At 41.9% G+C, this 22,756-nt stretch overlaps 1 protein-coding gene across 2 annotated transcripts in view; it reads left to right on the forward strand.

Annotated features, from left to right (window-relative positions):
- The window catches only part of THSD4 (thrombospondin type 1 domain containing 4), a 349,965-nt gene that overhangs the window by 70,342 nt on the left and 256,867 nt on the right, over positions 1–22,756 (forward strand). For both annotated transcript variants that reach the window (XM_075100208.1, XM_075100207.1), the window contains exon 6: positions 6,819–6,921. In XM_075100208.1, the coding sequence (XP_074956309.1) occupies positions 6,819–6,921 (103 nt within the window). The remainder of the gene's footprint in view (positions 1–6,818; positions 6,922–22,756) is intronic.

Here is a 22,756-nt window from a genome sequence, read left to right on the forward strand (position 1 = left end):
TCAGTGAGAATTTAAAAAAACCACAAACCTGTGAAGTTAAGCAGAAATACTCAATTTTCCATCTGTTTGGTTGATCTTTCTTCCCAGTTATTAGACATACTGTGTTTTCAGCTGTAAAGTGCTATGGAAGGGAAAAAAGTAAAGCAGTAATAGACACACTTGCCACATTATGCATTAATGCCTTATTTGTCTGATACATTGCAATGTTAATGAAGATTAGGTTTGGGTAACACTTCAGAGACTTTTCTAATTAAATTCGGAGAACTTTCTTGGTGCAAAGCTGATATATCATTCATGGAAAAAAGGGTTCTTAAGTTCCAGACTGAGATGGTAGCAGTTCCGTTACCCATGGCAGTGGGAGCCAGCACATACCTTGGGGAAAGCAGGCACCCTGGTGTGCAGCTCTGCCATGGGCCATCTTCCTTGTTCCAAACCCAAGCTTGTTGCTAGCTATATGGGATTTGGGCAGAAATAGAATTATTTTGTATTGTGCACATATCTAAGGTCTTTTCCATCTATGGCAGGCAGCCCCTTGAAAGCCATGAGGGAAAAGAGAAAGGCTGTGACCCTTTATTATTTGCTCCCTTAGACACTGCATTGCTTCAGAATCTCTCTCTGGTTAGTAAAAAAAGTTTAGTAGTTTTTGATGATTGTCATAGCTAAGTTTAATCTCCACTGCAACAGACAGGTAGTTGTAAATTCATCTCCTGAGGCAGTGCTGAGATTTTGGTAACATGGGTGCTCATTCCTCATAAACTTGTCCAGTTATCACTGCAGTCATAGATGTTAATTTTCATTCCATGTCAAACCAGACATTTAGTGTACTGTCTGTGGTAATGGACTGTAACTAGTGCTGGCTAGCACTATTTTTACTGCAGAGCTGTTCTTCACATAGTTTTTAAAATTTTGCTTTTAAAAATTTCTTGCATATTGCTGTTTTTCAGAAGCATCATCTCCATTTTAATAAAAAATCTGTCTGATATTTTGTGCTACAGATATCTAGCCACATTTAATATTCCTTATTTATTTTTTTAGTTGGCAAATTGTCTTAATGTTCTGTTACCATTTTTAAAAATCAGAACTATCATGGGAATAAAAGAGTCTCCGGTAGTTTAAATGGATCTGTTGCTGTCCTTTAGTGTGTGTTCAGCTAGACAAAAGTAGGTTGCCTTGATTCTAAGTAATACTGATAGGGGTGTGCATGGTCCTTGGCAATGCAAAGAAAAACAACAACTACCACAACAAAATTGTAGCAGAAGAACTAAAATTTGAAGGACCCCAGATTCCACTTTCAGATATGGATATGGGACTTCCATAGGTTTGAAGAGGAACAAGGCACCAGCACTTCAGAGCAGAAGTTCACTGCAGACATTGTGGATTATGGTGTACAGAATTGGAATTTATATAGTATGCATATTGCAAAGACATTCTGAAAATGAAAGAAGAATCTACAGATTACTGTTTCAGAAACAAGTATTTGAATTGTTTTTCTTTGGAGATGTGTTTATCCTTTGGAATGTCAAAGGAATAACACAATTAGATAGAACCACTGGAGACGTTAAAACTAGAGTACAACTAGATTACTTGGACTTGGTTTAATGTATATTATTGCATGCATAGAAAATATTATAATTATGAATTATGCCTGACCCTGGAGAATTGAGGACTATGGAGCCTTTGAAAAAGTTTGCCGGTTACTGTATGTAGGCCATAAGAATGAAAGAGTGTCAAAAATCTTAGTCAATGTTTTAAGTACCTTTAGAGGTGGTTTCAGGATTGAAATGGCCCATTTATGCATTTCCAGAAGTGCATTATCTCAGTGCAGCTTTGAAATAGCTTGGCTAATGGCAGGCATGCATCCAGTGTGAGCGCACATCTGCTGGTAGATTAATAATTTTCTGGTGTTTTGCCAACATTTCATTAATTAACCAAAGTGTCTAAGATTTGTTAAAAACCTGTGCTTTTCGAATGTTTCCCAAAAGCTGAAAAGCAAGTAGGGTGGTTTTGCTGTTTTACAGTCTTAGCTGTACTAGCAGATCATTTTAAAAAAGCTGTAATCGTACATGACAAAGTGTCATGGTTTAGCTCAGCCCCACACAGTCGCTCACTCACTCCCCCACCGGTAGTTGGGGGAGAGAATCAGAAGGGTAATGCTCGGGGGTTGGGATAAGAACAGTTTAATAATTAAAATTAAAAGAAACAACAATAGAAATGCAATGTAAAGGAGAACAACGAGAGGCGCAAAGCCCCGGGGGAGGGGAGGGGGACCGAACTGCCGAAACAAACCGGACGCGACGCACCGCTCTGCCCCCGAGCCGCAAACTGCCACCCCCTTAATATAGTGGTCTTGGTGTCACGTGGTATGGAATGAACCTGCCATTGGCCAGTCGGGGTCAGCCGCCCCCACCATGGCCCTGCCCCTCCCAGCCCCCCCTGCCACGCCACGCGGCAGAGCGTGGGAAGGTGGAAAGGTAGCTGACCCCCACAGTGAGGAGAATTAACCCCTTCTCAGCCAAAACCAGCACACAAAGAGAAGTACTGTGTGTTGCAGTCCCTCAGAACATTTTCATACCTGCATATCTCGGATGAAATTGAGGCAAAAATGAAGCTACTGTTTCAGAAGTGCAAAGTTTCTATTAACTGCAGAGACAGCGCACTTCAAGGAATTTGGCCTGACATCCCAAAACATGAGGGGAGACTCCTAAAATGTTTTGTCTTAAGCATTGCCTGCCTTATCAATGCAATGCTGCGCTGTTCCTGTTAATTTCACATTCTGAAAGTACAGGAAGAAAAGCTGGCTGAATTGTCATACTCATTGAAATGACCACATCAAAATGCAGCAGTGGAAGCTCTGAAAGTGGTTTACCTTGTGTGAAAATGTCCAGGTAAAGTACTTAGCTGAACAAAGTCCCACATGCTTAATTTACAGCATTGGTTTTTCTAAGCAGCATATTTTAAGTAGGAGAGACACCATCTAAAAACATACAAAATTATGGATTTTAGATGCTGTTTCTAATTTTATAGTGCACAGCTGAAGGAATAATAATAACAAAAACCCTCTCCCAGCATAGAGTATAGCTTTCTAGATAATTTATAACTGCCTCTACACAGTGGAATCTGAAATTTGTCTCAGTAGATGCAACATATTTTTTGCTGATCTGGCTTCTACAGACCTGGTTTAAAAAGGAGATTTTATTTCTTTACACATGTCCAAGGAGGTCATCCTGGTTTTGTATCAAAACCTCTATGAAAAACTTTAGGTAATTCCCTCAGTAAATGCAAAACAAAACTAAGTTTTTTGAGGAGAAAAATTAATTTCTAGTTCTGTCATTAACAAAACAATGATTCAAAGTCAACATTTTGTTTAAAAAAAAAAATCATTTTCAAGTTCCTACCAGGCAGCACAGTCTTCATGTCACTGAGGGGGGAACTGAGGGACAATCACACAATAAGGTTAAATATTTCAGCAAAGTTCATTCCAAAAGCCTCTGGAAGATTTTGGAAAGAGATCCAGGTTGTTTAAATCCTAGTACTCTGGCTTAGCCACAGGAACATTTTTCATCTGTAAACATGCCGACATGACTGCTTTTTAAAGCAAAAGTGGTATTTGTTTGGCAGAGGGCCAGGAAGGGTGTAGGGACTCTGTTGTGGGCAGACCCTTGGACAGAGTGTAAGCCAAGCACAGGTGTGACCTGCTGCATTATGCAGACCACACACTGCAGGGGATGATGGTGTTATGGGAAAGCCTGGCTTTGTCCTCAGTCGTCTTCCAGTATCGCCCAACCATGTATGTGAGCTGGGAAGTAAATGATGAACTCTGTAAGTTACAACTCTTAGACATTGTAAATATAAGCTTTCTTTGGGGTTGTCATCTCATCACAGATGCTCATTGCTGTATTTTAGGACTTTTATAGTCAAGTTATACGTGTTTGTGACTGAAATAGTAATTGAATGAAAGTGTAAAAATAGGTTGTATGCTCAAGGAATAAATTAAAAAAATTAAGATCTACAGAAACCCCTATGCTAAAGTTTCACTTTTGATTGTACAGGGTCATACTTTTTCCTTTCAGTGATAACAGTGTGTTTTCTGCATAAAAGATGTGCCAAAAAGTCAGAGAGGCCAAGAGAAAGTGCCTGGAACTCTTAGCTCTTCTGAGAAAGGCTCAAAGATTTCATTTGCAGGTGGGCTGAGCCATAGGCAGTGTAAAACTGTCATTTAGTTCAGCTATGCATTAAGAATTTAGGTGGGGTTAATAAATGGTGTATAGATGTTAGCTAGTATATATGTATAGTATAACTCTTTTGAGCCGTGGTGGTTCATACACTGTAGTAAGTTTGACTAGTTGCATCTTGTAGTTAACCTTTTCATAAATATTTGTAAAAGATATTTAAAAATAAAAATGAGTATAATCTGTATAAAGAATAAAGGGAAGAGTTTTTGCAGATCAGGTCACTCAAAATTTTTACTCAAAATTTATTTTGTAATTAAACTTTGATGAAAGAAATGGAATAAGGACAACTGACTTGGGACTTTTAATTTAGAAGGGACGTTACTGAGTTAGCCTTTTTTTCTGATTTTGGCTTGATCCACACAGTGTTTAGTGTATTTGTCAGTCTTTTGTTCTGCTTTAAAGCAATGGGGCCTCTGTCCTGTGGGCAACTTTTGGTAAGTTTAAAAACAGAAATTTTAGCTGTATAAAAATGATCTTAGAAGGGATGGGTGTCACTACTTTTTGGTACCAGCAATTAATATTTTGATCTTTTTGTTCATACATTGTCTGCAGTTGGTATGAACAGGGTGTATAGGAAATGGTTTTTGAGCCAGAAATACTGGTACACAAGAGCATGAGCTCAAGGCTCCAAAACGGAACAACAACACTTCACAATAAACTGTCAGAAAATGTGTGCCAAAAAAAAGGGAAAAAGTGTTTCAAAAAGAAACCCTTCAGGCTGGGTTCTTTTCTGGTGCAAACTAATGTCGTTCTGCTGTAATTTAATGTAGTGACCTTAATTTATGCTGGCTCAGGTTCTGTCCCTTCACCTTTAGGATATGTGCTATAATTGGTTTCCATGAAAGATGTAAGCTTCCTAGCCTTGGTTGGTTGTTTTTTGTGGTTGAATTGCCCTTGCTGCATTGCTGTATCACAGATGTAAGGATGTGTATTTCAGTTGTGGTACTATAGCTTTGGTTTCTGCATTTGGTGCTAGAAAGACTTTTGGTCCCACCCTTCCAATGAAGTTTGGTGGCTCATGGTCCTATTTCAGGGGAGGTTTGTTTGGTTTTTTTTAATTAGAGTGTTGAGGAAAACAATATTTGCGTGTACTTGGAACTCTCAGAAGGTGGGCGAAAAAAGCACAGATGGCTGTTTGGCCGGAAACAGTGTTTATTCTAGATGATCTGTTACAGTGATTCTAATGGAAGATAAAGTAGTCTGTGAGCCTTCCCCCAGGTGTGTCTTTGTTACAGTTTATAGCCCGCTTGAAAACTCGACTTTGACGTCTCACTGATCCAGTTACAAACATCCTCATATATAGGTGGTGGATACAAAGCCAGAACTCCTCTGGGATCTCTGGTGGGCTGGTTTTCACTGCAAAGACAACCAGTCTTCAATCTTTCCCCCTATACAAACATAAGAGAACTGACTTGCAGTTGCAACAAGAACTCTTCTTACTGATTCTCTTGTTGTTCCCTTAAAAAACATAGTTATTTAGCCACACTTCTTTCATATAATATTGTATCTAGTTTTCCCTTGAAATCTGCCTCCTATAGAAAAAATATTCTGCTGTTCTAGTCCAGTTCTTCATGTGGTTTCTGCAGTTCTTGAATAGTGTTTTTAATAGCCATTTTAATAATCTAAAGGATACCTGAAAAAATGCATCTGTGACCAAAGCTTTTCTAGTTTCTTCAAGCATAGAAATTATTCTATGTAACCCCACGTCCTTTCTAGAAATCTTTCTCCCCTTTGTGTGTGCCCACACACAGAGTAGTCTTTTGCTGTAACTGCTGTAGTGTGAGGATACAGGCAGAACAAAGTAATTAAGTATTTAACTTGTATTTACTTTTGGAATCTGCTTCACATCTAAACAAGGCTTGTCTGCCAAAGGCTTTCATTGCAGGTCATCTAATGAAAGATGATACTTCTATCTCTAAAACTTGCCCTGCTTAATACATGTGTGTGCGTGTGTACACACACGTGCCTGTACATAAGAAGCTCTTCCCACTATTTAGCTTCAAGAACTCTGAAGCTAGCATTTGAAAGCACAAGTTAAAATAGAAAGTAATGCAATGACTGTAATAGCACTATGTAGAAATAAAAAAGAAAAAGCAGTAATATGGTATGGAAGCGTAGGATGAGAATAAGAAGCTGGTATGGCCAACTTTTGATAAGTTATGGAAGCATGTATGTTAAATGTTTCAACTGTGTTGAATCTGAGCCCAGAAAATTAATAATGAAATAATGTGAAGCTATTGCGTAAAGGTAAATATTTTTATCTAACTTATTAAATTTATCTTAAAGTGTCATCTTTTTGCTGAGGAAAATGACAGCTCAATTAAAAATTTGCTTTTTTTGTAGAACTGTTCCTCCATGAACTCCACAAATTCTTTTTTATGTTTTTCTACAGGTACTTTTGATACTGTTACTTAAAAGCACACTGTTTCTTACCTGTTTTAAAGAAAAGGAGTCTCCTGATGCTAATATCATTCATCTGGATTAGAATTTGGCAATGCCTTCATTAACCTTCTAAAGTGAATTAATAAGAAAGCAATAACAATATTGCTGTTGATCATAATGTGACTGGTTTTTTTATTTAAACAGATGTGTCCTGAAAGCAGCAGAAATATTAGAGAGGTGCAATGTGCATCATACAATAACAAGCCATTTATGGGTCGATTTTATGAATGGGAGCCTTTTGCAGAAGGTAAGGGAAGACAACTTGGTTTTGCATTATTTTACAGATTGTGTTTTGGAAAGGCAAATGTGATTTTTGGTTTTTTTTACCCAGTGGAAGCCATCAGGGTTTGACTGTTTGAGTCTTGCTCATTTTGCTCTGTTCATCTGCTGCATTTGTTGATGGGCAGACAAGTAGATAATCTCACATCAATATTTCTTATATTTTACAGGAATGAAAGTATGTAGGTCCTACTTTGACTGGTATACCATTGGCTCTGTATAGTGTTGCAACAGTATTTCAGCTACTACACTGTTTATTCTTTTTTTTGTGTTTATTTTTGATGACAAAGGCTCAGTGTGGCTCCATTTCAGTAAATGGAGTTAAATTTTCTTATGCCAGCATAGCATGTGCACATGGTCCTTATGCATTAATTTCAGGACTCTCTGGCTGTCTAATTTGTATTTTCTAATGGTATGTTTGACAGTTGGGAGGGATATCTGTGCTATGGACCTCCCCAGCTGCATGTCGAACTGATTGTCCTGGAACACAAAGCAGCAGTGCTAGTAGTGGTCTGCCACCCCTCTAGAGTCCTAACCCTTGGAGGATAAAATCTTGGTCAGTTGGGGGTTATAACCTTTCTCTAGAAACATGTTTTGTGGAATAGTTATTTTGTTTGTCTTTCTGTAAATAAGAGCTGGGCCCACCCCAGTTGAGATTCATAATTATTTATGAGGTAAATAATTTATTCTTCAAATACATCTCTGGATTCAGAAGAATTTAGTTAATGCCTTATTTTTTAAAAATTAACATTTTAAAAAAGTTTTTTTCCACAAAACTTCAAAGACCAAAGAGGACTTATGCATAGAGAAATATTGTGCGCATACTGTGGACCAGCTATCTTTATTACATTCTAAGGCCATTCTATCACTTGGCGTGAATCAGTAGTAGGAGAGTACAAGGGTTTTGTTACCCACAGCCCTTATCAACAAGCTGTGTGTGCTCTGCGATGTCTCCTGTCCAAATGGAAGCACAGTTCACCTTAAGATTTTAAAATGCAGGATACAGGCCCATCTATTTATCCTTTCTAGATTTGAGAAGAGCAAAGTAGAAGGAAGAGAATTTACCTGTATTTTTTAAGTGTCTTTTGAATATGGTTTATTGCCTTCTGTGTAAGTAGCTATGTATAATACAATGCAACACAAGTAAATAGAAGTAATGCATTATGCTATGACTTTTAATATCTTACAGTCAGTGTTTGCAGGGATTTCTCTTTGCTGGAAGACTTCATTACAAATAAAGGTTTCAGTGTAGTATGATTTATCTTTATGATAATGCCCGGCCCCTGTATGGCCTAAAATTGACATAGTGGCAAGATTTACCTGATTAGGCACATCTTCGGTGTCAGTGATCTTCTCTGGGGGAATTAGTGCTCTGTGTATGTTTTACTTTCCTTCAGTCTTTAACTTCTTGTGCTAAGCTGCTTTCCCAGCCCCAAAAGGGAGGCAAAATAAGAGATTTGGAAAAGAAATGGGAAAGTTTCATGATGGAAGAATTCCTCCTGGTTCTCATTTTTTTAATTCTCCGTCCCTTCCTCCTCATAGGTTTAGGAGGAGAAAGGGGTGATAGCTACTGGTGATTTTTTGCTGTTAATAAACTGAGGTCATGTCTATCCTGTAGTATAGAGCCTGATACTAAGTTTTAACTTGAAAGCAGTGAAATGTGCATCTGTGTAGGGCTGCAGCTGCATGTGTTCAGCTGGAAGATAGCACATGCTGCTGTCACTGTATTGCTCTTGGGGACCGAGGGAACCCCTTGCTGGACTGCGTTGTGTGACTGGCTTTTGGGCTTCTGTGCCTTGCCTCATTGTACAGGGGCAAAATGCCTGTTTTGTAACAATAAAAACCCTTCCAAGGCTGTGCTGAAGGAAGTATTAGAAGTTATGGTTTATTTATTTTTAAGGGGACTCAAGGAGTGTTGCAAGTGTGTGAAGTTCCTTTTTCTTATACCCAGAAATGGCCATTTCCATGGGGCGCTAGCATGCTCTCTGTAGTTCCTTTAGATGAGCACCTTTGATCCACAATGGATGTTAACTAATTTTACAGCTCAGCATAAGTCAGTGCATTCAGGTAGGTTCATATCTAACTCCCAACTGATCTAAAAATGTTTGTTTCTAATGCAGTCATGCCTCAGTCTGGTTTTATCTTTTGTGGGGAAGGTGAAGACTTGTAAAGCTCTATCTCTTTATCTCAAATTATGAGCATTCAGTATATACTATGCTTTTAATCAAAGTCATGTTTGGCATTGTGAAGTTGTACAAAAGGAATTTTCAGGGCTGTACAGCTTTGGCACTTTGTACCATGCATTTAGGCAGAAAAAAGAGCTTGGTACCCCAGCAATCACATGACTGAAGACATATTCTGTGGACAGCATGACTTCTCCTACAACATGGCCCCAAAGACTTACGATGTATTAGCTTTGATGCGTCCCTTTTCAAACTGCTATTGACAAGACACAGCAATGCTGAGCCACCTCCGTCCACCTCTGCCTCCTTGCTCCCTACACAGCAGCTTTGACTCACTCTGCCCTTGCCAGGAAAGATGACTCAGGGGATCTAAAATGTGTCACAGTCATTTCTGTTTCCCTCCCCTGCACAGCACAGCTTGCTCCTAATGTTTTATGTTGGATCAATAAGGGCAGATAAATTTACAGCCCTGTCTTGATGATGACTTAAGTGTAATTATTATTTTTTAAAAATACACATATTTTTATTTCTTCGTTGTTCAGATTGGTGCAGCTGTATTTCTAACCCATTTTATCTTAGTAGATGCAACATATTTTTTGCTGATCTGGCTTCCACAGACCTTATTAAAAGTGCCATATTAAAGGGACTATAAACCCCATTAATTTAGAGTATTTAATGAAAATAAAAACTAGTTTGTGTTGGAGAACCAGTAGTGTGTAATGACTTTAAGGGCAGGAATTGAGAGGAAGAATCCAGTTGTGACAGAAGGAAAACATCACAGTGACATGACCATAAAACCTGTAAGGAATTTTAAATCTTCAGAGGTAATAACTTTTAATCATTCTGATAATTTAACTCTTTAAATTGAACTCTTTATTCCAGCTAACTTTTTATTTTTAACTGTCGTTATTTTTCATTCATAGCCTAAAATGTTTGATGTTTTGATGGCTGTATGAAAAGACTCTATTGAAAGGAGAAAACCTGTTGGTTCATTGAAAAGGATAACAGTGGCAATCTGACTACAGGAGTCTTTCTTAGTGAAGAATAACTGTGAGAGGAAGGAGACAACTGCAGATTTTTTTGTCAGAAGTCCTGTATAAGGTTAAAGAAGAAATAAATTCCTCTGCAGGAAAATCTCTGTCTGATAATTCATCTTCAGGATACCTGGATAGTCTTACACATCCAAAATACATTGTCAAATAATAGTATTTTCAAATCAACAACTGCAGAAAATCCTGGTCAACTGCAGGCCCTCTCGCTTTGAGTTCTGTTTGATAATGACAGCCAGGCTTTTGTAATAGACAGTATTTTATACTGTAATCCTAGCCTTGGCTTTCACTTACTGTAGTCAGAATTACAGGTGTGCCGGGCAGGCAGGCGCAGGAGCAAAATGTATGCTGTAGCTATGCACTGCGTGATCTGCTCTCTTTAGGTGCAAAGTCCTGCAGAGACATTCAGCTTTCCCGGCCTGTGCAGCTCTTTGGCATGGTAACCAGCAAGGAAAGCTGCCAGCAGGGCTGCCTCTGCCTGCTTTGCAAGTGGAAGAGGACTTCAAAGTCTAGGAGAAGCTGTGATTGCATCTCCAGTGTGTAAAACTTGAAATAGCTAACAATGTATTATTTGGGGACTTGGCTTTTTTATTCCTGTTAAACATAGAAATTTACAAGTAGAAAAATACTGCAAAGTTTGAACTTTTTTTCCTGAGCGAAAATTTCACTTAAAAAAGACAAAATAAGAAGTTTTTGCAAATCAGAGCCTGGTTCACTGAAAGTCAGACATGATTTACCCCTAAAAGATTTGAGGCTTTACCTCCTTCCCTCATAGTAAAAGAAATGCAAAATTTTCATGGAAATGAATCTGTTTTTTAAAAATTTTTAAATTTTCTTATTTTAGAGCAAGATTTTAATGTGATGTTTTCTAAAATACAGACTTGACCAAGCATTTCCTCCAAATGATGTGTCTGCTTTTCTGTTGAAAACCAGCTCTAGTTTCATTGCTCCCCTTTCAGGTGACTGCGGTTGTTTGTAGGGCAGCAAGCTTATTTACCTGCTTCGCACTGACAGTGGGAGCTCTTGCTATTTCAAATGTATGTGTTGTTTTACATATGCAGCTGCAACTTGTGTTAGAGGTCACTGGATGCTAGCTAACAAAGCTAATAATAGGAACGAGGATGTGACTAAAGGATCTTCATAGTGGTGTCTGTACAGATGATTTAGTTCACTTGGTAGAGTCAAGATGTCTTTGGCTTAAAATACTGTATCAAGCCAGACGAGTTTCTAGGAACAGAGCCATGCTCAGATCTTGAAAGCTGTTTAAATAGTTTGGTTTTGGCAGACAGTTGCTGGAACCTGAAGGCTTGCACAGAGTGCACGGAGACCCCTCCACTCCCTGCTGTTAGCAGGCAGGCTGGCCTCGAGGGCAGCGCCTTTCACCTGTGGGGGATCTGCAGGGTCAGCCAGAGTAGGTGAACTCTGATGGCAAGAGGGATCTCTGGAAGGCCTGGCAGAGTTCATTCGATTTCTCATGATTGCCAGGTCTGGCTTCCTCTTATGACTTCTCTTTATTTTTCTATTTGATTGCTGAGACAAAAGTAGTACGGAGCCTGTACGCCACATTGCTCTTTGCAGCAGGGTTTGAGTCAGGCTGAGTTTCAGCTGGGATAAAAATTCCTGTAGCTGAAAGCAGCAGTCGCATATATGAAATGGCACTAATGTCAATGCTGCATTTTCTGTGGGGTTTAAAATGGGTCCCCAAATGCCCCCAGTCTCCCAAATACTGTTGTTGCCAAACCAAAGTGCTGATGGGCACCGTAATGAGTGATTCAAATTCAACTGACAGGCTGACAGGTGCTGGCTGTCTACACCCAGCCTTGTGGCAGGGTGGTTGGGCAATTTCAGCTGGCTTCTGTTTACCTGAAATATATCAGAATCCAAACTTTGAATGGATGGAAGGATATGTGGTCTGCATGTTCTTCATGCTGGACTTCATGGTATTCTTTCTCTAAAATGTGTTTCATCTCAGCACTCCATCCTGAAGCCTGTGTTGTGTTCAGAGAACTCATTGTAGGGGTAGATCTGTGCATGCTGTAAAATCCTTTCTGAGTTTACTTGTGTTTTAAAACACCTTCTAGTAACCTGAATTCCAGATAGAGATGTCTCCCAGCTGCAGCTGTGAAAAATCTAAGCTCCTAAGAGAATGAAGTGTATAGATGTTTAGCAAATACTGCAACTTCAGTTATTTGTGTCAGATGAGAGTAATTTATGATTTAGACTGAATTAATTTTTGATATTAAGATGGAGACTGAAGACTAATGCAGGACTGCTACATTTATTTATTTGTGTTTTTTGTTGCTGAATTTGTAACAACAGATTTCACTCATTTTGAATGACAAAATAGTGTCTCATAACTATTCAAGAGGTAGTGGCCCGACTTAAGATATCAAGTTGCTAAGAAACTTCTCCAGTCTGCTGGTAACTGATGACACTGAAGACATTGAATAAGCTCTGATTAATATGATTTAAGTAGTTATAAAATGGAAGAAAAGCCTAATTGATCTTTTAAGAATCTTGGTCAGATATGGAGAGGTGCAAGTAGCATTAAACACTTCCAGAATGGAGTACCCAGCAGTCAGAGAGGGCTGGCTTCAGAGAGTTGTTGTAGGGAGTACAGTTAAGTCTCATCAATAAGGCATTTTGTGGAGCATTTTCCATTCGTTCCGTCAGCAGAACTAGTGAACCTTATGACATCCCTTCCTGGGAGAGTTTGTAAATCTGCTAAATAAACATCAATATTCTGACAAGTAACAGTTCTCTTGTCTTGTCAGATTTCTAGATGTTGCTTCTTAGTTTTCTATTATTACATGTGACTATTTGTATATAGCTACTAAATATGCACAAATAATTTTACAGTAAGTTTTGGGGCCAGATATAAATTTGGCCTGTTGGGTGTTGCATAATTTTGCAAATCAATGAATATTCTAGGCCAACTCTTCTGTTAGAATTGTGAGATATGTATATAAACGAATTATAGATGTATTGTATATATGCGTGTTAGTGCAAGCATTCATTCAGTGGCCATTGTTGGATTTCATTACACCCTAATGTAAAACTGTTCTAGAAGCATCGTAAAGTTTGATAGACACAGAGAAACATAACATTTACATAATCTTTTTAGGTTAACTGGAAGTGGAATTTCAGTTTAGAGAATTCATCCTTGCATAAAATTAGTAAGGTGTACGTAAAATTAGCCTGCTGTATGTTTCCTGAACGCCTGTGGTTTCTTGGCTATAGAGGAGCGCAGTCCTTGAGAACCAACGGTAACATAGCCCCGGTTTATGAACTCCTGGCCTTTCCTGATTTGTAGCTGCCAGTTCATTGCAGCTCAAGATATGCTGTGCTGAACTAGTATTCTCTTAGCTTTGTGTGTAATACTTTGACAACCTAATTTTTTCACCCAAAGGACAAGAAGTAGTCATACTGTTTTATTTATACTTTCTCTGGTAAGTTACTTCTAGGTAGTGAACATACAGATGTTTGAGTATATACATAGTATCTCAAGAAATAATCCAGCAGTGCTGCATTTCATCCAGCTGCAAGGTATTATATTCAATGAGGCAGATGCTTAAAGTCTTCATTTCTCATTGCAATAGACCATACTGCCCTGCTGGTTTTTGCCTCCACCTGTTAGAAATCATCTTGATTGCTTTTATTTCATTTTGTGGCTAGCTGTTCTTGAAGCTTGTAGTTTAATTGCATGCACTGTATTTTCTGTGACTTTTTTTTTTTTTTGTTATTCCTGTTTTACATGAAGTGTGGTAGCCAGACAGATTCATCCAAGAGGCAACAGCGTTTTGGGAGGTTTGAAATGTAATGAGTAGATGGTGTTTGTATTTGTTGATTAGCTACAACTCAACAACAACAACACTGCTCTAATGATAGGTAATAACAGAATGTAGGTAATAACAGAATTGGCCTTCTTACGTTTCATCACAAAAAAACCAAAGGGATTATTACCACCTGGTGTGCTGGTTTTGACTGAGAAGGGGTTAATTCTCCTCACTGTGGGGGTCGGCTACCTTTCCAGCTTCCCGCGCTCTGCCGCGTGGCGGGGGGGGCTGGCAGGGGCAGGGCCATGGTGGGGGCGGCTGACCCCGACTGGCCAATGGCAGGTTCATTCCATACCACGTGACACCATGACCAGTATATTGAGGGTGGGCAGTGGCAGCGCGGGGGGGCGGCGCGGCGTCGGGTCAGCGGGCGGCGAGCGGCTGCGGCGCGTGCGGTTTGTTCCGGCGGTTCGTTCCCCCCCTCCCCCGGGGCTTTGCGCCTCTCGTTGTTCTCCTTTACATTGCATTTCTACTGTTGTTTCTTTTAATTTTAATTATTGAACTGTTCTTATCCCAACTCACGAGCGGTACCCTTCTGATTCTCTCCCCCATGTACCGGTGGGGGAGTGAGCGAGCGGCTGTGTGGGGCTGAGCTGCCGGCTAAACCACGACAGTCCTTTTGGCGCCCAACGTGGGGCTCAAGGGTTGGAGATAACAACAGCTGCTGGTCACAGCACCATGTTGTCCTTTTTGCAGTTGGTGTTAAAAATCGGTGTTGGTTGTTTGAGTCTGCTGTGTTCTGCTGTGATTAGTAATGTTTTGCCTACAAGATTTGTTATACAAACACTCGTTTTCAGCTTTATCTGGTATTTGGGGTTTTTGCTGAAACCGTTACTGTACTTCGGATACCACCTTGTTGAGGCAATTAGCAATTATACCTCCTCCTCTGAGAGATTTTATATGGAGGAAATACAGAATAGTACCTTTGCAACTTTGTTCTATGATGTCTGTGCCTTTGTTACAACAACGTCTTTGTATCTTGAACATCCTTGGGTGGTTAAGGTGCACTTATTGTTAGTTTTTGGGCATGTTGTTTTGGTTTTGAGTAAGCAACTTAAGAATATCACCCAGAAATCTGCCCCGAGGCTTGATAGTTACGAGTGGCAGGACATGTGGGATAGCATGGGCAAATACCTAGGGCAGTGGGCACCCCCAGTGTTTTGGAGTTTCACCCCCGAACAAGTGCAGAATCCTAAAAAACTAGTAGAATATTTGGAGAAAGTATGTTGTTACGCTGGGAACTCCAGAGAGACACAGATAACTGCAACATGCTGGGGTCTGGCCCATGCAGACCGAGCCCTGCTCAACAGTATTCAGTGCCCCCAGGGGGAAGAGAATGTCTCTGGATTGAAATGCAAAGTGACTGGCACTGTAGACAATCCAGCCCTGACAACAGGCACTGCAGCCACTCAAACCCCCACAACAAGTACCGGAGCTAGCTCAGAAAATAAACCCGTACCAGTATCAGTTGCCCCCATACACAAGACGAAATATTGGAAGCGGACATCAACTCGTTTAGAATGGGATGATGAAGAACCAGGGCCATCGCGGGGAGAGGAGGGAGAAGTAATAAATGAAATAGAGACCACCCGATCCCTGTCCTTAAGCGAGTTGCGAGATATGCGAAAAGATTATAGCCGTCGTTCAGGTGAGCACATTGCCACCTGGCTGCTCCGATGCTGGGATAATGGGGCCAGTAGCCCGGAACTAGAGGGAAAAGAAGCCAAACAATTGGGATCCCTTTCTGGGGAAGGGGGCGTTGACAAAGCAATTGGAAAAAAACCACAAGCCCTCAGCCTCTGGAGGCGACTCCTGTCTGGAGTGAAGGAAAGGTATCCCTTTAAAGAAGATGTTACATATCACCCAGGAAAATGGACAACTATGGAGAAAGGCATCCAGTATGTAAGGGAATTAGCTGTGTTTGAGGTGATTTATGGTGACCTGGACGATCAACGGTCATCCACAGATCCAGATGAAGCCGAGTGCACACGACCCATGTGGCGGAAGTTTGTACGGAGCGCACCATCTTCACATGCAAACTCATTGGCAGTGATGTCCTGGAAAGATGACGAGACACCAACGATGGCAGAGGTGATAGATAGACTCCGGGATTACGACACAAATATCTCTTCCTCGCTTGTCTCTGCTGTGGAGAAACTATCCCAAGAGGTCCAGCAACTCAAAGAAGTTCTGTCATGCTCCCCACCTCGACAGAGCAGTGTCTCAGCCGTTAGGAATAAGCGTCCTTTGGCTCAAAGAAGGGGATACACACCACGGGCCACCCTATGGTTCTACCTACATGACCACAGACAGGACATGATGAGGTGGGATGGAAAGCCTACCTCGACCCTACAGGCACGAGTACATGAACTGCAAGGAAGAACAGTCACTCAGGGAGGTTCTTCCAGGAAAGCTGCTGCTCCAGTTTCCAGCGAGCAAGTCCCCAGACAGAGGAGTAGAAGCGCAGATTTTATTTCTAAGTGTAATAGAGGGACTCCTGATTCACATTTACAGGAAGTGAGTTGTGACTGCCATGATCAGGACTAGAGGGGCCCTGCCTCCAGCCAGGTGGAGGAAAGGGATAATCGGGCTTACTGGACTGTGTGGATCCGATGGCCTGGCACGTCCGACCCACAGGAGTATAAAGCTTTAGTGGACACCGGCGCACAGTGCACCTTAATGCCATCAAACTATATAGGGGCAGAACCCATCAGCATTGCTGGAGTGACAGGGGGATCCCAAGAGCTAACTGTATTGGAGGCCGAAGTGAGCCTAACTGGCAATGAGTGGCAGAAGCACCCCGTTGTGACTGGCCCAGAGGCTCCGTGCATCCTTGGCATAGACTACCTCAGGAGAGGGTATTTCAAGGACCCAAAAGGTTACAAGTGGGCTTTTGGTGTAGCTGCCTTGGAGACAGAGGAAACTGAACAGCTGTCTACCTTGCCCGGTCTCTCAAAGGACCCTTCTGTGGTGGGGTTGCTGAAGGTCAAAGAACAACAGGTGCCAATCGCCACCACAACAGTGCACCGGCGGCAATATTGCACCGAGACTCTCTGATCCCCATCCATGAGCTCATTCACCAACTGAGGAGCCAAGGAGTGATCAGTAAGACCCACTCACCCTTTAACAGTCCCATATGGCCAGTGCGGAAGTCTAATGGAGAGTGGAGACTAACAGTAGACTATCGTGGCCTGAATGAAGTCACTCCACCGTTGAGTGCTGCTGTGCCAGACATGCTAGAACTTCAATACGAACTGGAGTCAAAGGCAGCCAAGTGGCATGCCACAATTGATATTGCTAATGCATTCTTCTCAATCCCTCTGGCAGCAGAGTGCAGGCCACAGTTTGCTTTCACATGGAGGGGCATCCAGTACACCTGGAATTGACTGCCCCAGGGGTGGAAACACAGTCCTACCATTTGCCATGGACTGATTCAGACTCTACTGGAACAGGGAGAAGCTCCAGAACACCTTCAATACATTGATGACATCATTGTGTGGGGCAACACAGCGGAAGAAGTTTTTGAGAAAGGTGAGAAAATAGTCCAAATCCTTCTGAAGGCTGGTTTTGCCATAAAACAAAGTAAGGTGAAGGGACCTGCATGAGAAATCCAGTTCTTGGGAATCAAATGGCAAGATGGTCGTCGTCAGATTCCAATGGATGTGATCAACAAAATAGCAGCCATGTCTCCACCAACTAGCAAAAAGGCAACACAAGCTTTCTTGGGCGTTGTGGGTTTTTGGAGAATGCATATTCCAAATTACAGTCTGATCGTGAGCCCCCTCTATGAAGTGACCCGGAAAAAGAATGATTTCAAATGGGGCCCTGAGCAATGACAAGCCTTTGAACAGATTAAACAGGAAATAGTTCATGCAGTAGCTCTTGGGCCAGTCCGGGCAGGACAAGATGTAAAAAATGTGCTCTACACTGCAGCCGGGGAGAATGGCCCTACCTGGAGCCTCTGGCAGAAAGCACCTGGGGAGACCCGGGGTCGACCCCTAGGGTTTTAGAGTCGGGGATACAGAGGGTCTGAAGCCCGCTATACTCCAACTGAAAAAGAGATATTGGCAGCATATGAAGGGGTTCGAGCTGCTTCAGAAGTGGTTGGTACTGAAGCACAGTTGCTCCTGGCACCCCGACTGCCAGTGCTGGGCTGGATGTTCAAAGGAAACATCCCCTCTACACACCATGCAACTGATGCTACGTGGAGTAAATGGGTTGCACTGATCACCCAGCGGGCTCAAGTAGGAAACCCCAGTCGCCCAGGAATCTTGGAAGTGATTATGGACTGGCCAGAAGGCAAAGATTTTGGATTATCACCAGAGGAGGAGGCAACACATGCTGAAGAAGCCCCACTGTATAACAAGCTGCCAGAAGATGAGAAGCAATATGCCCTGTTCACTGATGGGTCCTGTCGCCTTGTGGGAAAGCACCGGAGATGGAAGGCTGATGTATGGAGTCCTACACGGCAAGTAGCAGAAACTGCTGAAGGAGAAGGTGAATCGAGCCAGTTTGCAGAGGTAAAGGCCATCCAGCTGGCCTTAGACATCGCTGAATGGGAAAAGTGGCCAGTGCTCTATCTCTATACTGACTCCTGGATGGTGGCAAATGCCTTGTGGGGCTGGCTGCAGCAGTGGAAGCAAAGCAACTGGCAGCGCAGAGGCAAACCCATCTGGGCTGCCACCTTGTGGCAAGATATTGCTGCCCGGGTAGAGAAACTGGTTGTAAAGGTACGTCATGTGGATGCTCACGTCCCCAAGAGTCGGGCCACTGAAGAACATCGAAACAACCAGCAGGTAGATCAGGCTGCCAAGATTGAAGTGGCTGAGGTGGATCTGGACTGGCAACATAAGGGTGAACTATTTCTAGCTCGGTGGGCCCATGACACCTCAGGCCATCAAGGGAGAGATGCAACATACAGGTGGGCTCGTGATCGAGGGGTGGACTTGACCATGGATGTTATTGAACAGGCTATCCACGAATGTGAAACATGTGCTGCAGTCAAGCAAGCAAAGAAGGTAAAGCCTCTGTGGTATGGGGGACGATGGCTGAAATATAAATATGGGGAGGCCTGGCAAATTGACTATATCACACTCCCACAAACTCGTCAAGGCAAGCGCCATGTGCTTACAATGGTAGAAACAACAACTGGCTGGCAGGAAACATATCCTGTCCCCCACGCCACTGCCCGGAACACTATCCTGGGTCTTGAGAAACAAGTCCTGTGGTGACATGGCACCCCAGAGAGAATTGAGTCAGACAATGGGACTCATTTCCGAAATAGCCTCATAGACACCTGGGCCAAAGAGCACAGCATTGAGTGGGTGTATCACATCCCCTATCACGCACCAGCCTCTGGGAAAATTGAACGGTACAATGGACTGTTAAAAACTACACTGAGAGCAATGGGGGGTGGAACTTTCAAGCACTGGGATACACATTTAGCAAAAGCCACCCGGTTAGTCAACACGAGGGGATCTGCCAACCGAGCTGGCCCTGCCCAGTCAGAAATCCTACATACTGTGGAAGGGGGTAGAGTCCCTGTAGTGCACACAAAAAGTATGTTGGGCAAAACAGTCTGGGTTCTTCCTGCCTCCGGCAAAGGCAAACCCATTTGTGGGACTGCTTTTGCTCGAGGACCTGGGTGCACTTGGTGGGTGATGCGGGAGGATGGAGAAATCCGATGTGTGCCTCAAGGGGATTTGATTTTGGGTGAAAACAGTCAATGAACTGAATGGCACAATGTGAACTGCTATATAATACTGTGTGTCACCTCTGTGTTGTATCAATGATATCAGAGTACGAGCCTCCCAACCCATGGAAGATCAACTATGAAACAAGCCGTGCAGCAGTGATGGAACGATGACTGACTTGGTATGCAGCAACCCAACGCCACACACCATCTCTCCCACCCTGAAAGACTGATACAACAGATGGAGCCCAGAGTCATGGACTGGGTGAACTCAATGGACGTTTTAATGGACATTTTACAGGGAAGGTCCATGAACTAAGGGAATGATGTCTGTGTATTATGTTAAAGGATGGGAAGGGGAGGGGTGGTGGTTGGTACGGTTGTATTGCATCATATGGGACCTGGGCATGGTGTAAATGGTATGGAATAAGGGGTGGAGAATGTGCTGGTTTTGGCTGAGAAGGGGTTAATTCTCCTCACTGTGGGGGTCGGCTACCTTTCCAGCTTCCCGCGCTCTGCCGCGTGGCGTGGCAGGGGGGGCTGGGAGGGGCAGGGCCATGGTGGGGGCGGCTGACCCCGACTGGCCAATGGCAGGCTCATTCCATACCATGTGACACCATGGCCAATATATTGAGGGCGGGCAGTGGCAGCGTGGGGGGGCGGGTCGGCGGGCGGCTGCGGCGCGTGCAGTTTGTTCCGGCGGTTTGTTCCCCCCTCTCCCCTCCCTTCCCCCCTCCCCCGGGGCTTTGCGCCTCTCGTTGTTCTCCTTTACATTGCATTTCTACTGTTGTTTCTTTTAATTTTAATTATTAAACTGTTCTTATCCCAACCCACGAGCGTTACCCTTCTGATTCTCTCCCCCATGTACCGGTGGGGGAGTGAGCGAGCGACTGTGTGGGGCTGAGCTGCCGCTAAACCACAACACCTGGTTTTCCCTTGTTTGTGCTATGTGTGTAGAAATAAAAAAGAAAAAACCCACAACTGTCTAGGAGTTGGTCTCAGTTTCTTCCTGCAATCCAAAAATCTATGCCTATCAAATAAAATAAATGTTAAACAACTATGCTGATATAATTCCCTTCTACATACTATTCACATGTACATTTCACATGCACATTTTCTTCAGGGTTATGATTGAGCATAATTTGAGATTTAGGAGATAAATATGGAAAAATCTAGTCAAAGTGTTGTCCTGTTTTGTATTTTATGGGAACTGATAGCTTCAGGTCTTCAACTACTGGCTGAGTTGACACACGAAACATAACACCATTTGCTTTGCTTGGGCTTTTCTATTATCTGTTGGCCTACTTTTAAGTTGGATCAGTCTTAATCTCTGCCTGTTTTAGGAATAGTTAGTTAGCAAATGAGTAACATTAGACTGAGCAGTAAGCCAGTAGCAGATTAGTATAAGATATCCTGAAGCACATACCTGAATTTATTGACAGGAGCTTAACCACTATAGGCATACAGTTCCTTTCGAATTCTCATGGAATATGAGCTCTGATTTCCTTTAGACTCATTGGAAATCCTATCCAAGGCAGTATACATTTTTCACTCATTACTGAAAATTCTGTTTCATTTATAAATGTAATCTTATTGAAATGTTGCTCACTTATAGGATTAGAATTTATTCAAATTCAGCAGAACAAATAATTCATTTATACTATATACCATTTCCCCCCACTTTATTTATTCCTAATTTGTGAATGGATCACAAGAGAAAGCAGATGAAATTTTGCAAAGCTTTAAAAGTATGCCTGTGCTAAAGCATCTGAGGCATTTCTTTGACTTCATCAATAAATCTGCTTCCTGAGCATCTGTTGTGTTGATAATGACCTGTAAATATCCTGTGTATTACTGAAATATGTAACTACTTCTATAGAAAACTTTAATCAAAAAATATGCTTAGATACTTTCATATATGGAAATCTAATGTGTCCACATGGCAAGTTACCTTTTATAGTTATTCTTGCTATATAATTTTATTAATATACATCTTTAGATTTGCATTTGTAAGAAGCTTAGCAATGTCAGAGCCTGGCTTTTACCTGGGATTCTGTGGTTTGTTACACTTCAAATAATAACGCATATGTATTTTTAACTGTACCATACCCTGGGGACCATGCTCTAAAGTATGAAGTCAACCATTTCCCTATAATAGGTCACATGCACCACCTGTTGTAATGTTTCTAGTTCACTGTGCATACCTCAATTTCCCTACTTTTCTGCTTGCTGTTTAGAAGGGAAAATGGGTTAGGAGGGATGAGACCAAGAAGATTTGGGTGTTTATAGATGAACACCTAGATGAGCTTCAAGAACTGGAAAGGGTTGTTAGCGCCTTTAGGAAAATGGGAAATTACAGCCATTGAATGTTCAGCAGTAAACTCAGTACACTCCAAAATACACTTCAAAGGACTTGAATGTAAACCGTGTAAACAGAATGTACTTTTAAGAAGATAGGGAAGTGAGAGAAAGGAGATGAGCTGACAAGCCATATCTGTCCTAATCTTAGAGGGTTAAATAAATTTAGCCTAGCTTTGCTGTAGACGAGATGTTGTCTTCTGTATCCAGGTGACCAATGTTTGTATGACCTATATTTATATTTACATGACAATATGACAATATGACCGCTTTATTTTAGAGTATCTGACCTGCCTAGTTGCATTAACTGTGAGTTGGGTAAACATCTCAGGAAGACTTACGCCCTCATTTCAAAGCACACTTCTGAGCTTCTTTGATGTGAGCAAAAAGTTAAGGACAGATGTTGTGGCTTTCAGACTCAGATTTAGAAATAAAGTTGTATCCAGATTGTGTGGTAATGAAGATTGTTAGGTTAGAATAGAATGTGGAAGGAAGATTTCACTTTTGCAAAGCGTATGTGGAAGTGAGTGGCATAGATCCTTTTAAGCCCACTTTGATAAAATTTGTCTTGACTCCCTCCACTTGCTACCAACAGCAAGACCTCCATGGGTTCAGATCAGTATTCATGTCTGCAGTATCAACAAGTTACCTGATATTGTGCAAGCGTCTCTGAGAAATGGTGTGC

The sequence above is a fragment of the Phalacrocorax aristotelis genome, chromosome 7 (genome assembly GCF_949628215.1).
Source record: "Phalacrocorax aristotelis chromosome 7, bGulAri2.1, whole genome shotgun sequence".
NCBI lineage: Eukaryota > Metazoa > Chordata > Aves > Suliformes > Phalacrocoracidae > Phalacrocorax > Phalacrocorax aristotelis.